General features: G+C 42.3%; 1 protein-coding gene across 11 annotated transcripts in view; it reads left to right on the top strand.

Annotated features, from left to right (window-relative positions):
* ARHGEF3 (Rho guanine nucleotide exchange factor 3) overlaps positions 1-15,317 on the top strand; it is a 361,980-nt gene extending 346,663 nt beyond the window's left edge. For 9 of the 11 annotated variants that reach the window (XM_063645526.1, XM_055273347.2, XM_055273309.2 and 6 more), the window contains 3 exons: positions 5,415-5,585; positions 10,300-10,486; positions 13,112-15,317. In XM_063645526.1, coding sequence (XP_063501596.1) covers positions 5,415-5,585; positions 10,300-10,486; positions 13,112-13,464 — 711 coding nt within the window. In that variant the 3' untranslated portion in view covers positions 13,465-15,317. The remainder of the gene's footprint in view (positions 1-5,414; positions 5,586-10,299; positions 10,487-13,111) is intronic. The other 2 variants (XM_055273393.2, XM_055273384.2) reach the window with 1 other exon arrangement.
* The last annotated feature ends 4,533 nt before the right edge of the window (positions 15,318-19,850 follow it).

The raw sequence follows: 19,850 nt of genomic DNA on the forward strand, positions 1-19,850 counted from the left end.
CATTCAGACCTATGATTAGATCTAAAAAGAGGTCTTGCCTTTAATGCAGTGCCTAAATTACCACACCTTTATTAGAATTTCATAATAATGCTTTGAGGGTTGATAAAAATTTTTCTCAAAAGAGAACTTCTTAAAATAGGAGTTTGGGTATTCAGATATTCCAGAGAGCTTGGTTGTTTAATGTTTTAAATTCTAAGAATTTTTCTGCCAGAAAATGATCCTGCAGAGCATCCCTACCCCCCACCTCACCACTATTTCTCAACTCCTAAAAAAAAAAAAAAAAATCACTGAAATCAGTGGGAAAAACAGTCCTGCTTTTGATGGAACAGCCGTGAAGACTGCTATTCTTCGTTCATGGCAGGAGCCAAGGAGTATCATGGGCACAAGGGACCAGACAGTCAGGGCTTTCAGAGTCCACTTTCAGGATGATGAGTCCAGCACGTGTGAGCTTAATCTCTGTACTGTTACCAGGTATCTCTCATCATCTCCCTTTACCAGTCCCTTCCTTCAGTTTGAACCCAGTGAGAGATGCAACAATAAATTTAATTTAAATGCACAACTACTGTGACTGTTGGCTGGCTATTGGCAGCCTGCTGTATGTAACTTTATGCCTCCCTGAAATTCTGCAAAATAAATCTCTCTCAAGAACCAATGCAGAGGCCAGGAGTAGTGGCTCACGCCTGTAATCCCAGCACTTTGGGAGGCCAAGGCAGGCGGATCACCTGAAGTCAGGAGTTCGAGACCAGCCTGACCAACATGGAGAAACCCCATCTCTACTAAAAATACAAAATTAGCCGGGCATGGTGGTGCATGCCTGTAATCCCAGCTACACGGGAGGCTGAGGCGGGCAAATCATTTGAACCCAGGAGGCGGAGGTTGCAGTGAGCCGAGATTGCGTCATTGCACTCTAGCCTGGGCAACAAGAGTGAAACTCAGTCTCAAAAAAAAAAAAAAAAAAAAAAGAACCAATGCAGAGAGATAAGACCCTCATGATATTCAAGTAGATAGAAATACAAAACATTATTTTTAATAAATGAAAGCAGACCCAGAGTTACTATTATAAATGTATACATAGAACATGGAATGAGAACACTGATTGTTTCCATTGTTTTGTCTCTGTTTTTCAAACACCAGCAAAAGAAGCAGTATTTGAAACTAATCATAGCTGCATAAGGAACTGCCATGGCATTTGAGTTTATTAATCTTCATGTGATATGCCAGCTCTTCAGTTCCTGAGTTAAATTAGGAAATGAACACATATTTATGACTATAGTGCATCTTCTTTCTGGTTTCCTGGATACTTGCAGGCAACTCAGAAAATTGACTGAAGTGCTGATTAATTCCAGCTGTCCAGGTACACCTGGTAACAGTTAACTGAGAAGTCATAGCCACTAATGCTGAGGTCTTTAAGAGTAAGGAAAAAGCATGGATTTTGCTACATATTAAAAAATATGGAAAGGTAAAAGGATAAAGTAGACATAAAACAGTTGCTCAGATACCTCCCATTTGTTTTAAGCTTCTTGAAGGCAGGAATCCTCTCATTTCTTTGAATGCTACCACTTAGTCCAACATGGAACAGGTTCTCAATAAACAAATTAATTTGAAGGATGAGTCATGGCTTTAGTATATTTTGTGAAATTATTTTATCTTGAAAGTAACAGTGAATAATCATTCATTTTTGAAAACCAAGAAAGGAAAAAAGAAACTAAGAAAGTATATACCGAAGTGTTCTGCTATTTATTGTTTTATGTTAATAAAACTCAAATTACTTTTACAGGATTTACATTTAATATTAGGTTGACATCAAAGGCCAAAAAGCTTCTTCTATAACACTAAAGAGCCTATATTTTTTAAAATAAGGGTTTTTTTTTTTTTAATCAAAGTAGTGAGTGCTACCACCACAATTTGAGAAATAGAGAAAAGAATAAAGAGGGCCGGGCGCGGTGGCTCACGCCTGTAATCCCAGAACTTTGGGAGGCCGAGGCGGGCGGATCACGAGGTCAGGAGATCGAGACCATCCTGGCTAACACGGTGAAACCCCATCTCTACTAAAAATACAAAAAATTAGCCGGGCGAGGTGGCAGGCGCCTGTAGTCCCAGCTACAAGGGAGGCTGAGGCAGGAGAATGGCGTGAACCCCGGGGGGCGGAGCCTGCAGTGAGCCGAGATCGCGCCACTGCACTCCAGCCTGGGTGAAAGAGCGAGACTCCGTCTCAAAAAAAAAAAGAATAAAGAAATATTTGAAACTTTTGGCCAGGCATGGTGGCTAATGCCTGTAATCCCAGCACTTAGGGAGGCCAAGGCAGGCAGATTATGCGGTCAGGAGTTTTAGACCAGCCTGGCCAACATGGAGAAAGCCCGTCTCTACTAAAAATACAAAAATTAGCTGGGCGTGGTGGCAGGTGCCTGTAGTCCCAGCTACTCAGGAGGCTGAGGCAGGAGAATCGCTTGAATCCAGGAGGCAGAGGTTGCAGTGAGTCAAGATCGTGCCACTGCACTCCAGCCTGGGCAACAAGAACGACTCCGTCTCAAAAAAAAAAGAAAGAAATCTTTGAAACTCTTAATAGCTACAGAAATGTACAGATTATACATCTCTCCGTAGGATACATTCACCAAACTTCAGCTCAAAGCTGTAAGATCTTCTGTCAAACTTGTGTGGAAGTACAAAAGTTATAACTGAGTAACAGTTTTTACCCAGTTGCTTTTGGCAGACAATATCATTTTAGTGGCATATGAAAAAATAATCACTTGGCCAGACTCAGTGGCTCACACCTGTAATCCTAGCATTTTGGAAGGCCGAGGCAGGCAGATCGCTTGAGTCTAGGAGTCAGAGACCAGCCTAGGCAACATAGCAAAAGCCCATCTCCATGAAAAATACAAAAATTAGCCAGATGTGCTGGCGCACGCCTGTGGTCCCAGCTATCAGGAGGCTGAGGTGGGAGGATCACTTGAGCCCAAGAGGCAGGGGTTGCAGTGAGCCAAGATGGCGCCACTGCACTCCAGCCTGGGCAATAGAATGAGACCGTCTCAACTGAAAAAAAAAAAAAGAAAAATAATTACTTAACAATCCTAGATAGAATTTATTATTATTATTATTATTATTATTATTTTAAGATATGATAACTTCTGACTGAGCAAAGGCCTCTTTTGGAACCTTGCTTTTCAGAGATTGGCTTTTCTTTTAAGTAAATGTGATGAAGAAGAGGCCTTATCAACATTGCCATCTGTTAAGTACTTTTCAGTTACCACCACAAGAACAATGGGACTGTTGGTCTTTTCACTTTTAGGGGACAGAGAATCCCGCTAAGGAAATCATTATTTTGCCTCTGATTGGTGTCATGGAGTTTTTTATTTTTTTGAGATGCAGTCTTGCTCTGTCGCCCAGGCTGAAGTGCAGTGGAGTGATCTCGGCTCACTGCAACCTCTGCCTCCCAGGTTCAAGTGATTTTCTCACCCCAGCCTCCCAAGTAGCTGGAATGATAGGTGGGCACCACCTCTCCTGGCTAATTTTTTTTTTTTATTTTTAGTAGAGATAGCGTTCACCATGTTGGCCAGGCTGGTCTGGAATTCCTGACCTCAAGTGATCTGTCTGCCTTGGCCTCCCAAAGTGCTGGGATCACAGGCATGAGCCACTGTGCCTGGCCTGGTGTCATTGAGTTTTCCTCAACTAATTTCTCATCCCTTTGTTTTCTAGTGTTTTATAACATTTAGATATATTCATATGACAGAATGACCAACACATCAGAATAAATATCCACTGACTACATCTCAGGCAGTACTCTTGTTTTTGTATTGACAACACTGCATCCACCATCACTTTGGAATCTTCTGCCCAAACTTACTCACTCACATGTGCTCTAGATCCTGGGTGTGAGTGTATTTATACAGACTATCCCCATCATTATACTGGTGTCTTTTTTCCCATTATTTTTGCTCTGTTCTTTATAAACATTTATATTATATCATTGAAAAAGATATCCAGGCCAGGCGCGGTGGGTCACGCTTGTAATCGCAGCACTTTGAAAGGCAGAGGTGGGCGGATCACTTGAGCTCAGGAGTTCAAAACCAGCCTGGGCAACATGGTGAAACCTGTCTCTACCAAAAATACAAAAATTGGCCAGGTGCAGTGGCTCACGCTTGTAATCCCAGCACTTTGGGAGGCTGAGGCAGGCGGATCACAAGGTCAAGAGATTGAGACCACCCTGGCCAACATGGTGAAACCCTGTCTCTACTAAAAATACAAAAAATTGGCCGGGTGCGATGGCTCATGCCTGTAATCCCAGCACTTTGGGAGGCCAAGGCAGGCGGATCAGGAGGTCAGGAGATCGAGACCATCCTGGCTAACACAGTGAAACCCCGTCTCTACTAAAAATACAAGAAATTAGCTGGGCGAGGTGGCGGGCACCTGTAGTCCCAGCTACTCGGGAGGCTGAGTCAGGAGAATGACGTGAACCCCCAGGGGGCGGAGCCTGCAGTGAGCCGAGATCTCACCACTGCACTCCAGCCTGGGCGACAGCGAGACTCTGTCTCAAAACAAAACAAAACAAAACAAAAAAACAAAAAATTAGCTGGGCGTAGTGGTGCCTGTAGTCGCAGCTACTCAGGAGGCTGAGGCAGGAGAATCACTTGAACCCAGGAGGCGGAGGTTGCGGTGAGCTGAGATTGCGCCACTGCACTCCAGCCTGGCGACAGAGTGAGACTCTGTCTCAAAACGAACAAACAAAAAATACAAAAATTAGCTGGGCGTTGTGGCAGACACCTGTAATCCCAGCTACTTGGGAGGCTGAGGCAGAAGAACCGCTTGAACCTGGGAGGCAGAGGTTGCAGTGAGCCAAGATTGTGCCATCTCACTCCAGCCTGGGCAACAAGAGGGAAACTCCATATCAAAAAAAAAGATATTCAAACCATTTGTTCAAACCCAATTTGCAAATATTGTTTGTACATTAGATTGAGTACATATAGAGAGACGTTGAAGCTATTAATTGTGTCACATCCTCAAAGTCCCTCTTTTGGACTCTTACATTCTGCTTTGTTTTCTCTCCTTAGCCAACTTTTTTATATGGCTACATTTTCAACATTGTGAGCACGTTTTAAGAAATATGCAGCCTGGAGTTCAATAGGTATCCCTTCCTCCCAGATAAAATTATTCATCAATATTAGTTTTATATATAATACAAATATCTTTATATGTATACAAATAAATGTGTGTGTATGTGTACAGACGGATAGATAGATGCAGTATACTAAAAGTATTTATGTTTTGTTTTTTTTTTTTCTCTTTTCCCAAAGTAGCAACTTAGATAACAGAATTAGATCTGGGTGTGTCCTGGTGTCCTTCTAAGCTGAGCCCCTACGACTTGGTGTGAATGGTTTGCTGCTTTCCTCCATACTTAATTTTCCTCTTTGTTTCCGTAGATAAATATCATTCAGGGAATTGTGGCAGAAATCAATACCAAGACTGGCGAATCTGAATGCCGCTATTATAAAGAGCGGCTTCTTTACTTGGAAGAAGGCCAGAAAGACTCCCTGATCGACAGCTCTCGAGTCTTGTGTTGTCATGGTGAACTGAAGAACAATCGGGGCGTGGTAAGTAGTTACTCCCTTTAAGCAGTCTTATCTACCTCCCCTATCCCTAATTCATTTGATGTGGAGCCTCCTCTTACAATTTCTTCCTTATCTAGGGTCATGTTCTTTTTTTGTTGTTGTTGAGATGGAGTCTCGCTTTGTCACCCAGGCTGGCTCACTGCAACCTCTGCCTTCCCGGTTCAAGCAATTCTCGTGCCTCAGCCTCCCAAGTAGCTGGAACTGCAGGCACGCGCCACCACACCCAGCTAATTTTTGTGGTTTTTTTTTTTTTTGGAGAGACAGGGTTTCACCATGTTGGCTAGGGTGGTCTCAAACTCCTGAGCTCAAGTGATCCGCCTGCCTTGGCCTCTCAAAGTGCTGGAATTACAGGCTTGAGCCACTGTGCCTGTCCTTCGTTCTTTCAAACAAAAATTGCTTTTCCAGTGTCATTTATATCACAGGATCATATGTGTGTATGTATATATATATTCATTCATATTTTGTAATGTTAAGGATCAGTACATATTCAGAAAGAATTTTGGAAACCAACATAGGGTTGCCAGCTATTTATTTTATCTGATCATGACTTTGAAAAACAAATGCAGAACAGTTAACATCTCTCACTTCGATTTCAGAAAACAAAGGATGATCTTAATAAGATGTTAGAAGGATTTAATCTCAGAGAAACAGCTCTTCAGTTGAATGCATTTAACTTCTTTCGTGTGCATTGGGACCCATCCACACACTGGCATTTTGAAACCAGTTTTTTTAAAATAACAATCTATCTTCTATTGGTTGCATATTTAGCTTTGACCTATAGATACCCATTTCCTGGCTTTTATTCCCAAGTAGATACTGAAATGGTTCCTCTTCTGCTATCATAGCAACTGTGTATATCTCCCTTGGAGCACTTAATATAGTGATTTGCAATTCTCCATTTGTCAGTATATTCCATTATACCATGTTATTTTGGTGGTTTGCCAACCTTAGAACGTAACATGGGGACCTGGCACATACTGGGTACTCAATGAATGAATGCGTGTTTAAAGGGAAAGATGAATTTGAATTATATGAGAGTTCAAAATTCATTCAGCTCACCAAGCTATTTGTATGTATAGCCAGTAGAAATTTGTGTGTGTGTGTGTGTGTGTGTGTGTTTAAATTTCTGTGTTGAGATAGCCATTGGGAGAGAGACTCTGCATTTTTATTGTATTTCATCTTCAGTATCTAGCCAACCCTTAGAATGAAAGCCAGAACTAGATTGAAGGGTTCTTAATAAAGTTTTGATAATTCCAGGGACATCCGTTTAGCCTAGACTGAGCAGGCATGGAAATATTACTTGAAATCAGTGAGTACATATTATAACCCATTATCAGGGATGCTGTGGATCCAGCCAGTGGATGGTACAGTGGGGGTAATGAGACCTGTCAAGTCTGTTGCTTGAAGACGTGTCTGTGGGACTAGAGAGTTACTGATTGCTAGAAAGGTGCTTTCTGTTTCTTGCTTATTTTCAGAAAGCACCTGTGGACTTCTAGTATCTTACACCAAGCTCCTTGAACGCTCTTTCTAGGAAGCCCAATGAGAAGTAGGAAAATGCACTGCTCCACAGGGTGTAAGCCTATTATCTTTCTGTACATCAGTGAAGGACTGAGAACTTTCTGGTTAGATGTGCCTAAGGCATAAAGATAAACTCTAGTTTTTATTGCAGGCAGATAGATGTTTGAGAACAAAGATAGTTGGGGTGGTAGGCTTATGGGTTTTTTTTCCCCCAGTAGAATCATTTTCCCCCAGTAAAAGTCATTGTGAATAAAGTCTTGGGTCAGAAAAAAAGCATAGTAGTTTGAGGGCAGGAAGGAGCTGAGACCAATAAGAGAAATTATCAGTGAACATTCATAAATGAGTTTTTTGTTTCTTTGTTTGTTTTTTGAGACAGAGTCTCCCTCTGTTGCCCAGGCTGGAGTGCAGTGGCACTATCTTGACTCACTGCAACCTCCACCTCCCGGGTTCAAGCAATTCTCGTGCCTCAGCCTCCCGAGTAGCTGGGATTACAGGCATCCACCACCACGCTTGGCTAATTTTTGCATTTTTAGTAAAGATGGGGTTTCACCATGTTGGCCAGGCTGTTCTTGAATTCCTGACCTCAAGTGATCCGTCCACCTCGGCCTCCCAAAGTGCTGGGATTACAGGAGTGAGCCACTGTGCCCAGCTGAGTTGTATTTTTAAAAGGTTGCCCAGACAGTCTCAGCCCACCTTGGCTAGAAGATTGATTGAAGTAGAAACAGTGTAAAAATCTGATTATTCCAAATACTGTACATTAAAACAGTCCCCAAAAGAAAATTCTTAACACATTATTTCCACAACTACCACACCAAAAAGACTTTAACTTGGTTATTTTGTGCGTTATCCTGTTTTTCAGTCTTCTTAAATATACATTTTATTCCCTCTAGCCAAGATTTGGTTGGGTTTTGTTTCTGTGTTTGTGTGTGTTTGGGAGGTAGTAGGGATGGGGTAGGAGACCTATGGGTTTCTTTTCTCCTAAATTTAAAATGATCTAATAATATTGAATGTGCTCCCACTATCCCAAGTCAAAATTTTAATCCAAAGTTTTTGATTCAGTTCCCATTTTTGTTTTAGATTCAGGGGGTATATGTGCAGGTTTCTTATAAGGATATACTGCATGGTGCTGAGAATAGGCTTCTATTGATCTCATCACCCAGATAGTGAACATAGTACTCGATAGGAAGTTTTTCAGCCCTTGCCCCTCTCACTCCCTCTTGCCTTTTAGAGTCCCCAGTGTCTGTTGTTCCTATCCTTATGCCCATGTGAACCCAAGATTTAGCTCCCACTTACAAGTGAGAACCTCTCCTCTTCTGGTCTCTCCCCTTTAAGACTGCTGGATTGACATTCCCAAATATTTCCACCAGAAAGCTAGAACCTAGTTATAAAGTTGTGGATATTTTCACTTCAGTTCTCCAAACTGTGAGAAGAGTCTGGCACTTAGCATTGAACGGAGCAAATTTACCCCAACTCCACCAAGCACACCTGCTTTCATAATGGGGCCTGAAACAAGCCTTCATTTTTGCAATTTTCTTTTTGCCCACATCACACTCAACTTTTTAAGCCTCTTCAGAGAACCAAGGTTCTGATTAACTTAGAAGGAAAATGTTGATCATCTTTTTTTTTTTTTTTTTTTTTTTTTTTTTTGAGACAGAATTTTGCTCTTGTCTCCCAGGCTAGAGTGCAATGGCCCGATCTCAGCTCACTGCAGCCTCTACCTCCTGGGTTCAAGCAGTTCTCCTGCCTCAGCCTCCTGAGTAGCTGGGATTATAGGTGCCTGCCACCGCGCCTGGCTAATTTTTGTATTTTTAGTAGAGATGGGGTTTCACCATGTTGGCCAGGCTGGTCTTGAACTCCTGACCTCAGGTGATCTGCCCACCTCAGCCTCCCAAAGTGCTGGATTCCAGGCGTGAGCCACTGTGCCTGGCCTGATCATCTTTCTTTGTGGCTGTGGCAGCATACTCTGGTCCCCTCAGGAATGAGCAGTGTTCTGACTTGGAGTTCTTGGATAAAGCTGATAATGACTCCGTGGTTGAAGGAACGTGTTTTTTATGGGTTTGGGAAGCAAAGGTTAATATTAGCTTTGATATACCAGTCTCATTTTTTATAGACTATTGTTAATTTTGATCTTTTAGAATTTTTTTCTTTTTTTTTTTTTTAAACAGTCTCGCTCTGTCACCCAGGCTGAAGTGCAGTGGTGTGATCTCAGCTCACTGCAACCTCCTGGGTTTGAATGATTCTTCTGCCTCAGCCTCCCGAGTAGCTGGGATTACAGGCGCCCCCCACACCTTGCCTGGCTAGTTTTTGTATTTTTTTTTTTTTAGACGGAGTCTCACACTGTCGCCCAGGCTGGAGTGCAGTGGCATGATCTCAGCTCACTGCAAGCTCCACCTCCTGGGTTCACGTCATTCTCCTGCCTCAGCCTCCCAAGTAGCTGAGACTACAGGCACCCGCCACCACACCCGGCTAATTTTTTGTATTTTTAGTAGAGATAGGGTTTCACTGTGTTAGCCAGGATGGTCTCTATCTCCTGACCTCGTGATCCGCCTGCCTCAGCCTCCCAAAGTGCTGGGATTACAGGCGTGAGTCACCGCATCCAGCCTAGTTTTTGTATTTTTAATAGAGACGGAGTTTCACCATGTTGGCCAGCCTGGTCTCGAACTCCTAACCTCAAGTGATCTGCCCACCTCAGCCTCCCAAAGTGCTAGAATTACAGGTGTGAGCCACCACACCCGGCCTGATTACTTAGAATTATATTGAGTAATATAAACTAAAGTCAAGAGAGTGCCAACTTTTTTTCCCTTCATTACCTTCTTGATTCTATTTCCCTTTCTCGTTTTTTTCTTATAGGAGCTGGGGCAGGTATGTCTGTACAAGTTGTGAATTGCAATGTGAATAGGGCCCCCAAAGTTGGCAACCCTGGCTGTAGATATCTGTAGGCAGAAGGGCTTTCTCCATTGAGTCCCTAGGGAGGTGCTTCTACAGGAAGGGCAGTGGACATATCTGGAAGTGCCTCCAACATGCCCAACTTTGGTTTTCCCGGAGGTAGATTTGAACTTAGGAGTTCATAATCCAGTGTAAACCTGGTACCTGGGGACCTCTTTATCCACAGAGGTCCACATATCAACCACTCATTACATTATTGCTTAGCGAAAGCTTGTGGATTTTTTTCTTCTAGAAACTGCATGTTTTCCTGTTCCAAGAAGTGCTTGTGATCACTCGAGCCGTCACCCACAATGAGCAGCTTTGCTACCAGCTGTACCGTCAGCCAATCCCCGTGAAGGACCTCCTGCTGGAAGACCTCCAGGATGGAGAAGTGAGGCTGGGCGGCTCCCTGCGAGGGGCATTCAGCAACAACGAGAGAAGTATGGATAGCAGTCGGGGTTGACCTGTTGAATGTTTTTGGCTGTGGTAGTTTGGAGGGAGTGGGCAGCTGGTGGAAAGAGAAAAGCCACGGTCTTGAAGTCAAACTGCATTTGTATGCTATTTCATGACTTCCTGATTATGTACTTTGTTTAGTCCCTGTGATTCTCAGTTTCTCATCTCCAAAATGGAAATGCATACGTACCTCCTTCATAAGATTGTTATAAGGATTTAGTAAGATAATCTAAGTGAACCTGTCTGCACATAGTTAGTGCTCCTTAAGTTCCCTTTCTCTGTCTTTTTCCATTGGATAAAAACATGCTTAATACCAGATAGTCCCTACATGAATACCAGTTGCATTGTGGTGGGTTTTGCAGTTGAACTGGTAAACTTGTCCCTAAAGAGACATAAGAATGGTCAGCTGGAATGTGGATTCATCTGTAACATTACTCAGTGGGCCTAAATTAAGACTTAATAAACAAATTAACTAAAAGAAGCCAAGGTAGCAGTATCTATCGAGTATCTAACATGATACTCGGTGAAACAAGCAGGTAACTTCCTTCCCCTGTGGAGCTTGCATTGTGATGGAGGAGAAAGATGATAAACATGAATACTCTAGGTGTTGTTAAGAAAACGTAAAACCCAGTAAGGGAATAGGAAGGGATAGCAATAGGAGGTCTGTTTTATTTTTATTTTTATTTATTTATTTTTTTGAGACAGAGTCTTACTCTGTTACCCAGGCTGGTGTGTGGTGGCGTGATCTCGGCTCACTGCACTCTCTGCCTCCTGGGTTCAAGCAATTCTCGTCCCTCAGCCTCCCAAGTAACTGGGAATACAGGGGCGGGCCACCACACCTGGCTAATTTTTGTATTTTCAGTAGAGACAAGGTTTTGCCATGTTGGCCAGGCTGGTCTCGAACTCCTGACCCCAAGTGATCCACCCACCTTAGCCTCCCAAAGTGCTGGGATTACAGGCCCCCGGGCCCGGCCTGGAGGTCTGTTTTAAATGAGATAGGGAACACTTCTTTGAGAAAGTAGTGTTTGAACTTCCTGGGTTAACATAGGCATCATACTGTCAAAGTAATTAATATGTACTGCCTTCTACCTACTGATCAATCCCTCTGCCCTAGGAGTAGGAGTAGTAGAAATAAGAGCTTATGTTTCTTGAGTACTGACTATGTGCCAGGCGTTGTATAAGCATTTACGTGTATTACATTTATTCCTCATAACAATCATATAAAGTAGGTTCTTGTTTTCTCCATTTTACAAGTTAGAAACTAAGACACAGAGGATTTAAGGTACTTGCCCAAGATCAAAGGGTGGAGCCTAAATTTGAAGGACAGAGAATAGCTTCTAGCCAAAGATGGCCAGCAGTAAAACATTTTGGCCTCCTTTCCCTCTGTTGCTTAGCCTCTAAGCCATTGGAAGTGGTAGTGGTTCCCAGTCTACTGGCTGCAGGGTTAGTGCAAAGGGACTGACTGCAGATGCTTCTGTGAACCAAGTATTGCGTGTGGCATGCAGGGTCCTTTAAATGTCCATTATATTGTTGTTATTAGATTAAATAGGCCAAGCACGGTGGCTCACGCCTATAATCCCATCTTTTTGGGAGGCTGAGGTGGGTGGATCACCTGAGGTCAGGAGTTCGAGACCAGCCTAGCCAACATGGCAAAACCCTGTCTCCACTAAAAAAAATATACAAAAATCAGCCGGGCGTGGTGGTGCATGCCTGTAATCCCAGCTACTCCAGAGGCTGAGACAGGAGAATTGCTTGAACCCGGGAGGCAGAGGTTGCAGTGAGCAGAGATTGTTTCACTGCATTCCAGAGCAAGACTCCGTCTCAAAAAAAAAAAAAAAAAAAAAAAAGATTAAATGAAATGTCTTCCATATTGTGGACTACCATTGTTTTTAAATGCAGATGGCTCCTGTTGAGGTAATTAAAATGTAATTTCGTTTGACAATGAAACCAAATTTGTCTGCATATATCTTCTCCATCATTGGATACTAAGTATATAGATACTCTCATATGAAGAAACATGGGCATGTTTTAATGTTAAAAAGAGCCTCTTAAACTGAAAAAGCTCCAGCTTGGTGTACTTGTTGAAATTACAGATTATGAAACCCACTTTTAGATCTTCCGAATCAGAATCTCTAAAAAAGGGCCTGGGGATTTATTTTTATTGATTTATTTTTATTTTTTGAGAAAAGGCATCACTATATTGCTCAGGCTTATCTCAAACTCCTGGACTCAAGCAGTGCTCCCACTTCAGTCTCCTGAGAGCATCTGTCTTTTTAACAAGCTCTCACCCGAAGGGATTTTGTTATGCAGCCAGATTGGGTCACCAGTACTCTGGGCTCCCCTAAATCACTTGACTTTGTGGTTCCAAGATGATCTCCACCTGCTGGTTTCTGAGAGCAACGAGGGCAGCTGAACGCTAGACCTGTGTCAACCCCATCTCCCTGATGGTGGCTGCAGGGTGGAGCTGAGCCATGTCCCGATCAGTGGGAAACATTTTGTTATCAGCAATACCTGCCATGGATTCTGGGGTTTAGTGTCACTATGTGTGTTCTCTTTGGCCTGAGGAAGGATCTGTCCATTGACTTTGTTTTTCATGTGTTTTTCCTTTCTAGTTAAAAACTTCTTCAGAGTCAGTTTCAAAAACGGATCCCAAAGTCAGACCCACTCGCTACAAGCCAATGACACCTTCAACAAACAGCAGTGGCTTAACTGTATTCGTCAAGCCAAAGAAACAGTTTTATGTGCTGCCGGGCAAGCTGGGGTGTTTGACTCCGAGGGATCATTCCTAAATCCCACCACCGGGAGCAGAGAGCTACAGGGAGAAACAAAACTTGAGCAGATGGACCAATCGGACAGTGAGTCAGACTGTAGTATGGACACGAGTGAGGTCAGCCTCGACTGTGAGCGCATGGAACAGACAGACTCTTCCTGTGGGAACAGCAGGCATGGTGAAAGCAATGTCTGACAGGAGCATGTGCACTTCAGGAAGCAGGCCTGCATCTTACCTGTACAGTATTTGCATTCCGCAGATGGAACGGTTTGGAGAAGCACTTTTTCATACTTTTGTGAGAGTATACATATTGGCCCAGTCTCTTGTATCTGTACCTTTGTCCCTAGTACTGTAACTGCCAATCTGTCTGTGTAAGCTGGAATCTGTGGCAACTATTACCCTGTGTTGTATTTCACAAGTGTCTGGATGGATGGAGAGGTACTCAAACAAGTTACTTTCAGTTGTCCTGCTGGATTTTAAAAAAATAGAAAAAGAATCTCAAAACTACTGTTTTACATAGATTGCTTGAAGAGTCCTTCCTCTTGTGCTTCTGTACCACTTTCCCAGCTCTTAGATGTGGTAGCTAAAGGCACGGAATTTAGAGGGCCTTGTAAATAGGGCATGAGGAAGTCACCTGTGTATCGGGATGGCGTTAGAGAGAGAATCAGGAAAGACCAACTCATGAAGTGAACTTGGTTTGATCTTACTCAACCAGAAAGCTTGAAAACATCCCTGGGGATTCTGAAGGCTTAATTTTGCAAAGGAGGATGCATTGTCTGAACCTTGCAACTTCATCCAGTGCAAGTTTGATGCAAGAATGTATTAGGACATAAAATAGAGGCTGACCTTAAAAGGGCCAAGACAAAAGCAGCTGTCAGCTCTGAATCTTTAGCTGAAATGCACACCAGGAGGTGTCTCTCATAGTTGGTTGCTAGCCTAAAACATCGGAATAGAACCCAAAGGGCCTAGGAAAGCCTGCCAGGATAACAAGAAGGCCCTGTGTTCATTGTGTTTCATCTGCCTAGGCCTACTCATTATTTTAGAGAATGAATGAAGCAACAAGGAAGAGAGACCATGACTCTATCGATGACACTGTTTATAGAAACACAGGAGAGGAAGAATTTGGAATGAAAAGCACTTCGTCAGAACCTTCTGTGGGAGCCGTTGAGAGAAAAGCATGGTCCAGGGCCTTCTGAGAAAGGCCAGAGCCTTGGGCTTTCCTGCTCTGCTTTTGGGTCGTCAGTTTGCCATCTCTGGTTCTGTGCTATAATCAGAATTGTAATTATGTTCTTCAGAGGCCAATTTCATTAACTCTGATTAATTAGGATCAGCTAGCCAGATAAGTAACCTCTCTGTCCAGCCTTGATTTACAGTGCAGGGTAAAGTGCAGACCTTAAAAACAGCTAAATACCTAGAAGAGCTCCCTGCAAGTGTAAATATTGAGGATGACCTGTGCAAAATTATACCCACACCAGCACTAGTGGTAATTATTCTAAATTATTGCCAAAAAGTTTTTTTTTAATCTTCTGTCTTTCAAGTTTACAGAAAAGAAAGCAGTAAATGCATTGATGTCATTTTATTATGTACATATATCATGTGCATTCAAGCTGTGTGACAAGATATATCAATATAAAAACAAGGTATATACTTTATTATTTTTTAAAAACAAGGATATTGTGGTCAATTTTACCCTGTAAAACATATTTCTGTATTTATAGATCTTAAACATGGTGAATTTTTTCTATTACAAGTTTATTTAAAACTGCTTTGTTTCTCAAGTTGTTATTGATACAGCAAGTGAACCTACTGCAGACAGAAGCAGAGGAAAGCCAAGAACAGCCTTTAATGGTGAAGAAAAGAATGAATGATTCTTTGCAGGAACCATCAGCCACTTTTAGGAGCCATCAGCCAGTGTGTTGGGAGAAGAGGTTTGTCAAGTGTTGGCCTATGGGAAGGTGGTCAATGAATGTTTTGATGAAATGAATGTTTTTGTATAATGGCCTTAAACTTTTCTGGAAGTATTTCAAATAAATTACATTATTAAGTCATCCTCCATGTGTACAGTGTTTGTCCTACAAACAAAATACAGGTTTCAGCTGTGTTCCTGGGGAGGTTCTTTCTGAAATTTTTGTTTGTGGTTCCTGAATACAAACTTTAAAATAGGGTGCAGATTGATACAAATGCTTTTATTTGATCTATCAAAACTTTCACAGAACTCATTTTTTTTTTCTTTCTTTTGAAACAGGGTCTCACTCTGTCACCCAGGCTGGAGTGTGGTAGTGTGATCATAGCTCACTGCTGCCTCAAATTCCTGGGTTTACACAATCCTCCTGCCTCAGCCTCCCAAGTAACTGGGATTACAGGTGCACACCACCACATCTGGCTAATTTTTAAATTTTTTGTAAAAATTGAAGTCTCACTATGTTGCCCAGGCTGGTCCTGAGCTCCTGGCCTCAAGTGATCCTTCTGCCACAACCTCCTAAAGTGTTGGGATTACAGGAGTAAGCCACTGAGTCCGTCCAAGAACTCATAATTCTAAAATCTATTTTCTCAAGCATTCTCCATTCACTTACTTATGTGTTCATTTTTAATAACTCTATCTGGAATCCATACTATGTATAAAGTCAAGTGATAAGTCGTAGTTGTTATAGAAATGTTGAATCTCACTGCTAATATAGGTAACTGTTGAGGAACTTGAGGCTAAATAAAAGAAAGCAAATTTCACTTTGAAATTTTTTTTTTTTTTATTATACTTTAGGTTTTAGGGTACATGTGCACAATGTGCAGGTTTGTTACATATGTATCCATGTGCCATGTTGATTTCCTGCACCCATTAACTCGTCATTTAGCATTAGGTATATCTCCTAATGCTGTCCCTCCCCCCTCCCCCCACCCCACAACAGTCCCCGGAATGTGATGTTCCCCTTCCTGTGTCCATGAGTTCTCATTGTTCAATTCCCACCTATGAGTGAGAACATGTGGTGTTTGGTTTTTTGTCCTTGCGATAGTTTACTGAGAATGATGTTTTCCAGTTTCATCCATGTCCCTACAAAGGACACGAACTCATTATTTTTTATGGCTGCATAGTATTCCATGGTGTATATGTGCCACATTTTCTTAATCCAGTCTATCGTTGTTGGACATTTGGGTTGGTTCCAACTCTTTGCTATTGTGAATAGTGCCGCAATAAACATACGTGTGCATGTGTCTTTATAGCAGCGTGATTTATAGACCTTTGGGTATATACCCAGTAATGGGATGGCTGGGTCAAATGGTATTTCTAGTTCTAGATCCCTGATGGATTAAAGACTTAAATGTTAGACCTAAAACCATTAAAATCCTACAAGAAAACCTAGGCAATACCATTCAGGCCATAGGCGTGGGCAAGGACTTCATGTCTACAACACCAAAAGCAATGGCAACAAAAGCCAAAATTGACGAATGGGATCTAATTAAACTAAAGAGCTTCTGCACAGCAAAAGAAACTACCATCAGAGTGAACAGGCAACCTACAGAATGGGAGAAAATTTTTGCAACCTACTCATCTGACAAAGGGCTAATATCCAGAATCTACAATGAACTCAAACAAATTTACAAGAAAAAAACAACCCCATCAAAAAGTGGGCAAAGGACATGAACAGACACTTCTCAAAAGAAGACATTTATGCAGCCAAAAAACACATGAAGAAATGCTCATCATCACTGGCCATCAGAGAAATGCAAATCAAAACCACAGTGAGATACCATCTCACACCAGTTAGAATGGCCATCATTAAAAAAGCAGGAAACAACAGGTGCTGGAGAGGATGTGGAGAAATAGGAACACTTTTACACTGTTGGTGGGACTGTAAACTAGTTCAACCATTGTGGAAGTCAGTGTGGCGATTCCTCAGGGATCTAGAACTAGAAATATCACTTTGAAATTCTTACTGGAATTTCAGTCTACTTTAATTAAAATGATTAGTACTCTTTCTAGACTGAGCGCAGTGGCTACACCTCTAATCCTAGCAGTTTGGGAGGCCAAGGCAGGTGAATTGCTTGAGCCCAGGATTTCAAGACCAGCCTAGGCAACATGGCAAAACCTCATCTCTACAAAAACACAAAAATTAGCCAGGGATGATGGCATGTGCCTATAGTCCCAGCTACTCAGGAGGCTGAGTTGGGAGGATCCCTTGAGCCCAGGAGGCAGAGGTTGCAGTGAGCTGTGATCACACCATTGCATTCTAGCCTGGGTGACAGAGGGAGAACCTATCAAAAAAAAAAAAAGATTAATACTCTTTCCCACAATGAGTGAGGTTTTTTAGATGAAAAGGCTAAACATTTTTAAGCTGTTAGTAGCCAATTCTCAATAGCACATTGGCCCAATAAGGCTGGTAGTTAGTCTTATCTTTACAATAAGCTCTCACCATTTTCTTTTTCTTTTCTTTTTTTTTTCTTTTTTTGAGACAGAGTCTTGTTCTGTCGCCCAGGCTGGAGTACAGTGGCGCGATCTCAGCTCACTGCAAGCTCCACCTCCTGGGTTCATGCCATCCTTCTGCCTCAGCCTCCTGAGTAGCTGGGACTACAGGCGCACGCTGCCACGCCCGGCTAATTTTTTGTATTTTTACTAGAGACGGGGTTTCACTGTTAGCCAGGATGGTCTGGATCTCCTGACCTTGTGATCTGCCCGCCTCGGCCTCCCAAAGTGCTGGGATTACAGGCGTGAGCCACCACGCCTGGCCAGCTCTCACCATTTTCTTTAACGTACTGTTATTTCCCAAATTTGGCAAGATATTCACATAAATAAATGTAAGTCCAAATATTTTCCCAAATGCAAACTTGCTTCTCCTAATTCTGTTTTTCTTCCTCCTCCTCCTCATCTTTTTTGTCCATCCTCTTTTCTCACTGCTGCTTTGGCTATTCCCTCCGTTTTTCACTCCTATAATTGTAGTGACTGTCAATGCTAAAGGATGTATCTTACAGTATATTAGAAAGTGTTTGTACTGACATTTTGTGGGTTAGTACAAATGAGTGAGGCCTAAATCGTTTTTCTTCAGTCAATTTTCAAGATGTTATTTCACATACAACTAGATGTAATCCTTGCAGTCTAAATGAAAACTAATAAGCAATGAACAGAGCCAGAACTAGCAATTTTCTGTAAAATTAAAGCATGGTTTCAGCTTCTGGGTTGTGGTCACCGCCACTGACTGCTTTAGTTTCCATTCCCAGCACAGTCTGCAACAGCTAAGAATGCACAACTCTTCATAACCACAGCCCTGTTTCAACAAAGACTGTGTGGCTGCAGGAAACTGCAACCCACCATCTTGGCGAAGAGGCTGTTCAACTTTCCATTTACATTCTGTCCATGTCCATTTTTTACTAATTCTCCCAAAGCCTGAGGACTCTTGAAGATTTGGTGAAGAGACTGGCCAGTCAGTTTCACTCACCTGGTTCCCCTTGGCATTGCGGAGACAAGACACTGAATACCCCCGCTTATTGATGCAGTTGATTGAATTAATTCACACTAGCTTATTTATTGACAGAGTTCTAGAACTACACTATTGGAAGGGAAGAGGGTTCCCCAAGTCCAAACCTACCAGTAGAAATCTGACAATCATCAAAATTTAAAACCTTGTCCACATGAGCACACAGTGAGAAAAGGTGATCGTATTCACTGTACCTCAAGGGTATTGAGGGAAACAAGTTGGAAAAAAAAAATACTCATGACATCATATCTCCTTTCTCCAGGCTTGGTTCATGTATCAGTTAGCTGCACAGACCTACCTAGTCAAAGCAGTTTTCAGTTGACCTGAGGGAATAGCAAGGAATTAGAAGTCATGCACTGTATCTTTAAGAGCTAATCACTTAGCCTAGGAAACTGGACATGCATTCCAAAGCTTGTCCACATGCAAACATACCTAGGTATTAATAGCTGTGCTCTCTGATCTGTGAAAGGTTTGAAAATGACATCCTGCAAGTGTTTTATTCTCTGTTGCCAGGGACACTGGACCCCTCAAGCCCATTTAAATGTGAGACTGTATGTGAAATCACTTTTTAAAGATACTAAGAGCTAGTAGTTTTCATTGTTATTTAATAATCACTTTTAAATTTGTACATGTTGCCCGGGCATGGTGCCTTATGCCTGTAATCCCAGCACTTTGGGAGGCCGAAGAGGGCAGATCACTTGAGACCAGGAGTTGAAGACCAGTCTGGCCAACATGGTGAAACCCTGTCTCTACTAAAAATACAACAAATTAGCCGGGCATGGTGGCAGGTGCCTGTAATCCCAGCTACTCAGGAGGCTGAGGCACAAGAATCACTTGAACTTGGGAGGTGGAGGTTGCAGTGAGCACAGATTGCGCTACTGCATTCCAGCCTGGGTAACACAGTGAGACTCTGTCTCAAAAAAATAAAAAATAAAACAAACTGTACATGTGAAATTTCTCAAAAGTGTGGCTTTGGCCTGGGTCTTTTTCATTCATTGTACTGTATACCTGGAGAGAATTTTCAATCCAGATAATTTGGAATTTTTTCTTGTATTTTTTTTCTTACATATTTTCTTTTTTTTTTTGAGACGGAGTCTCGCTCTGTTGCCCAGGCTG

Source organism: Symphalangus syndactylus, chromosome 1, assembly GCF_028878055.3.
Source record: "Symphalangus syndactylus isolate Jambi chromosome 1, NHGRI_mSymSyn1-v2.1_pri, whole genome shotgun sequence".
NCBI lineage: Eukaryota > Metazoa > Chordata > Mammalia > Primates > Hylobatidae > Symphalangus > Symphalangus syndactylus.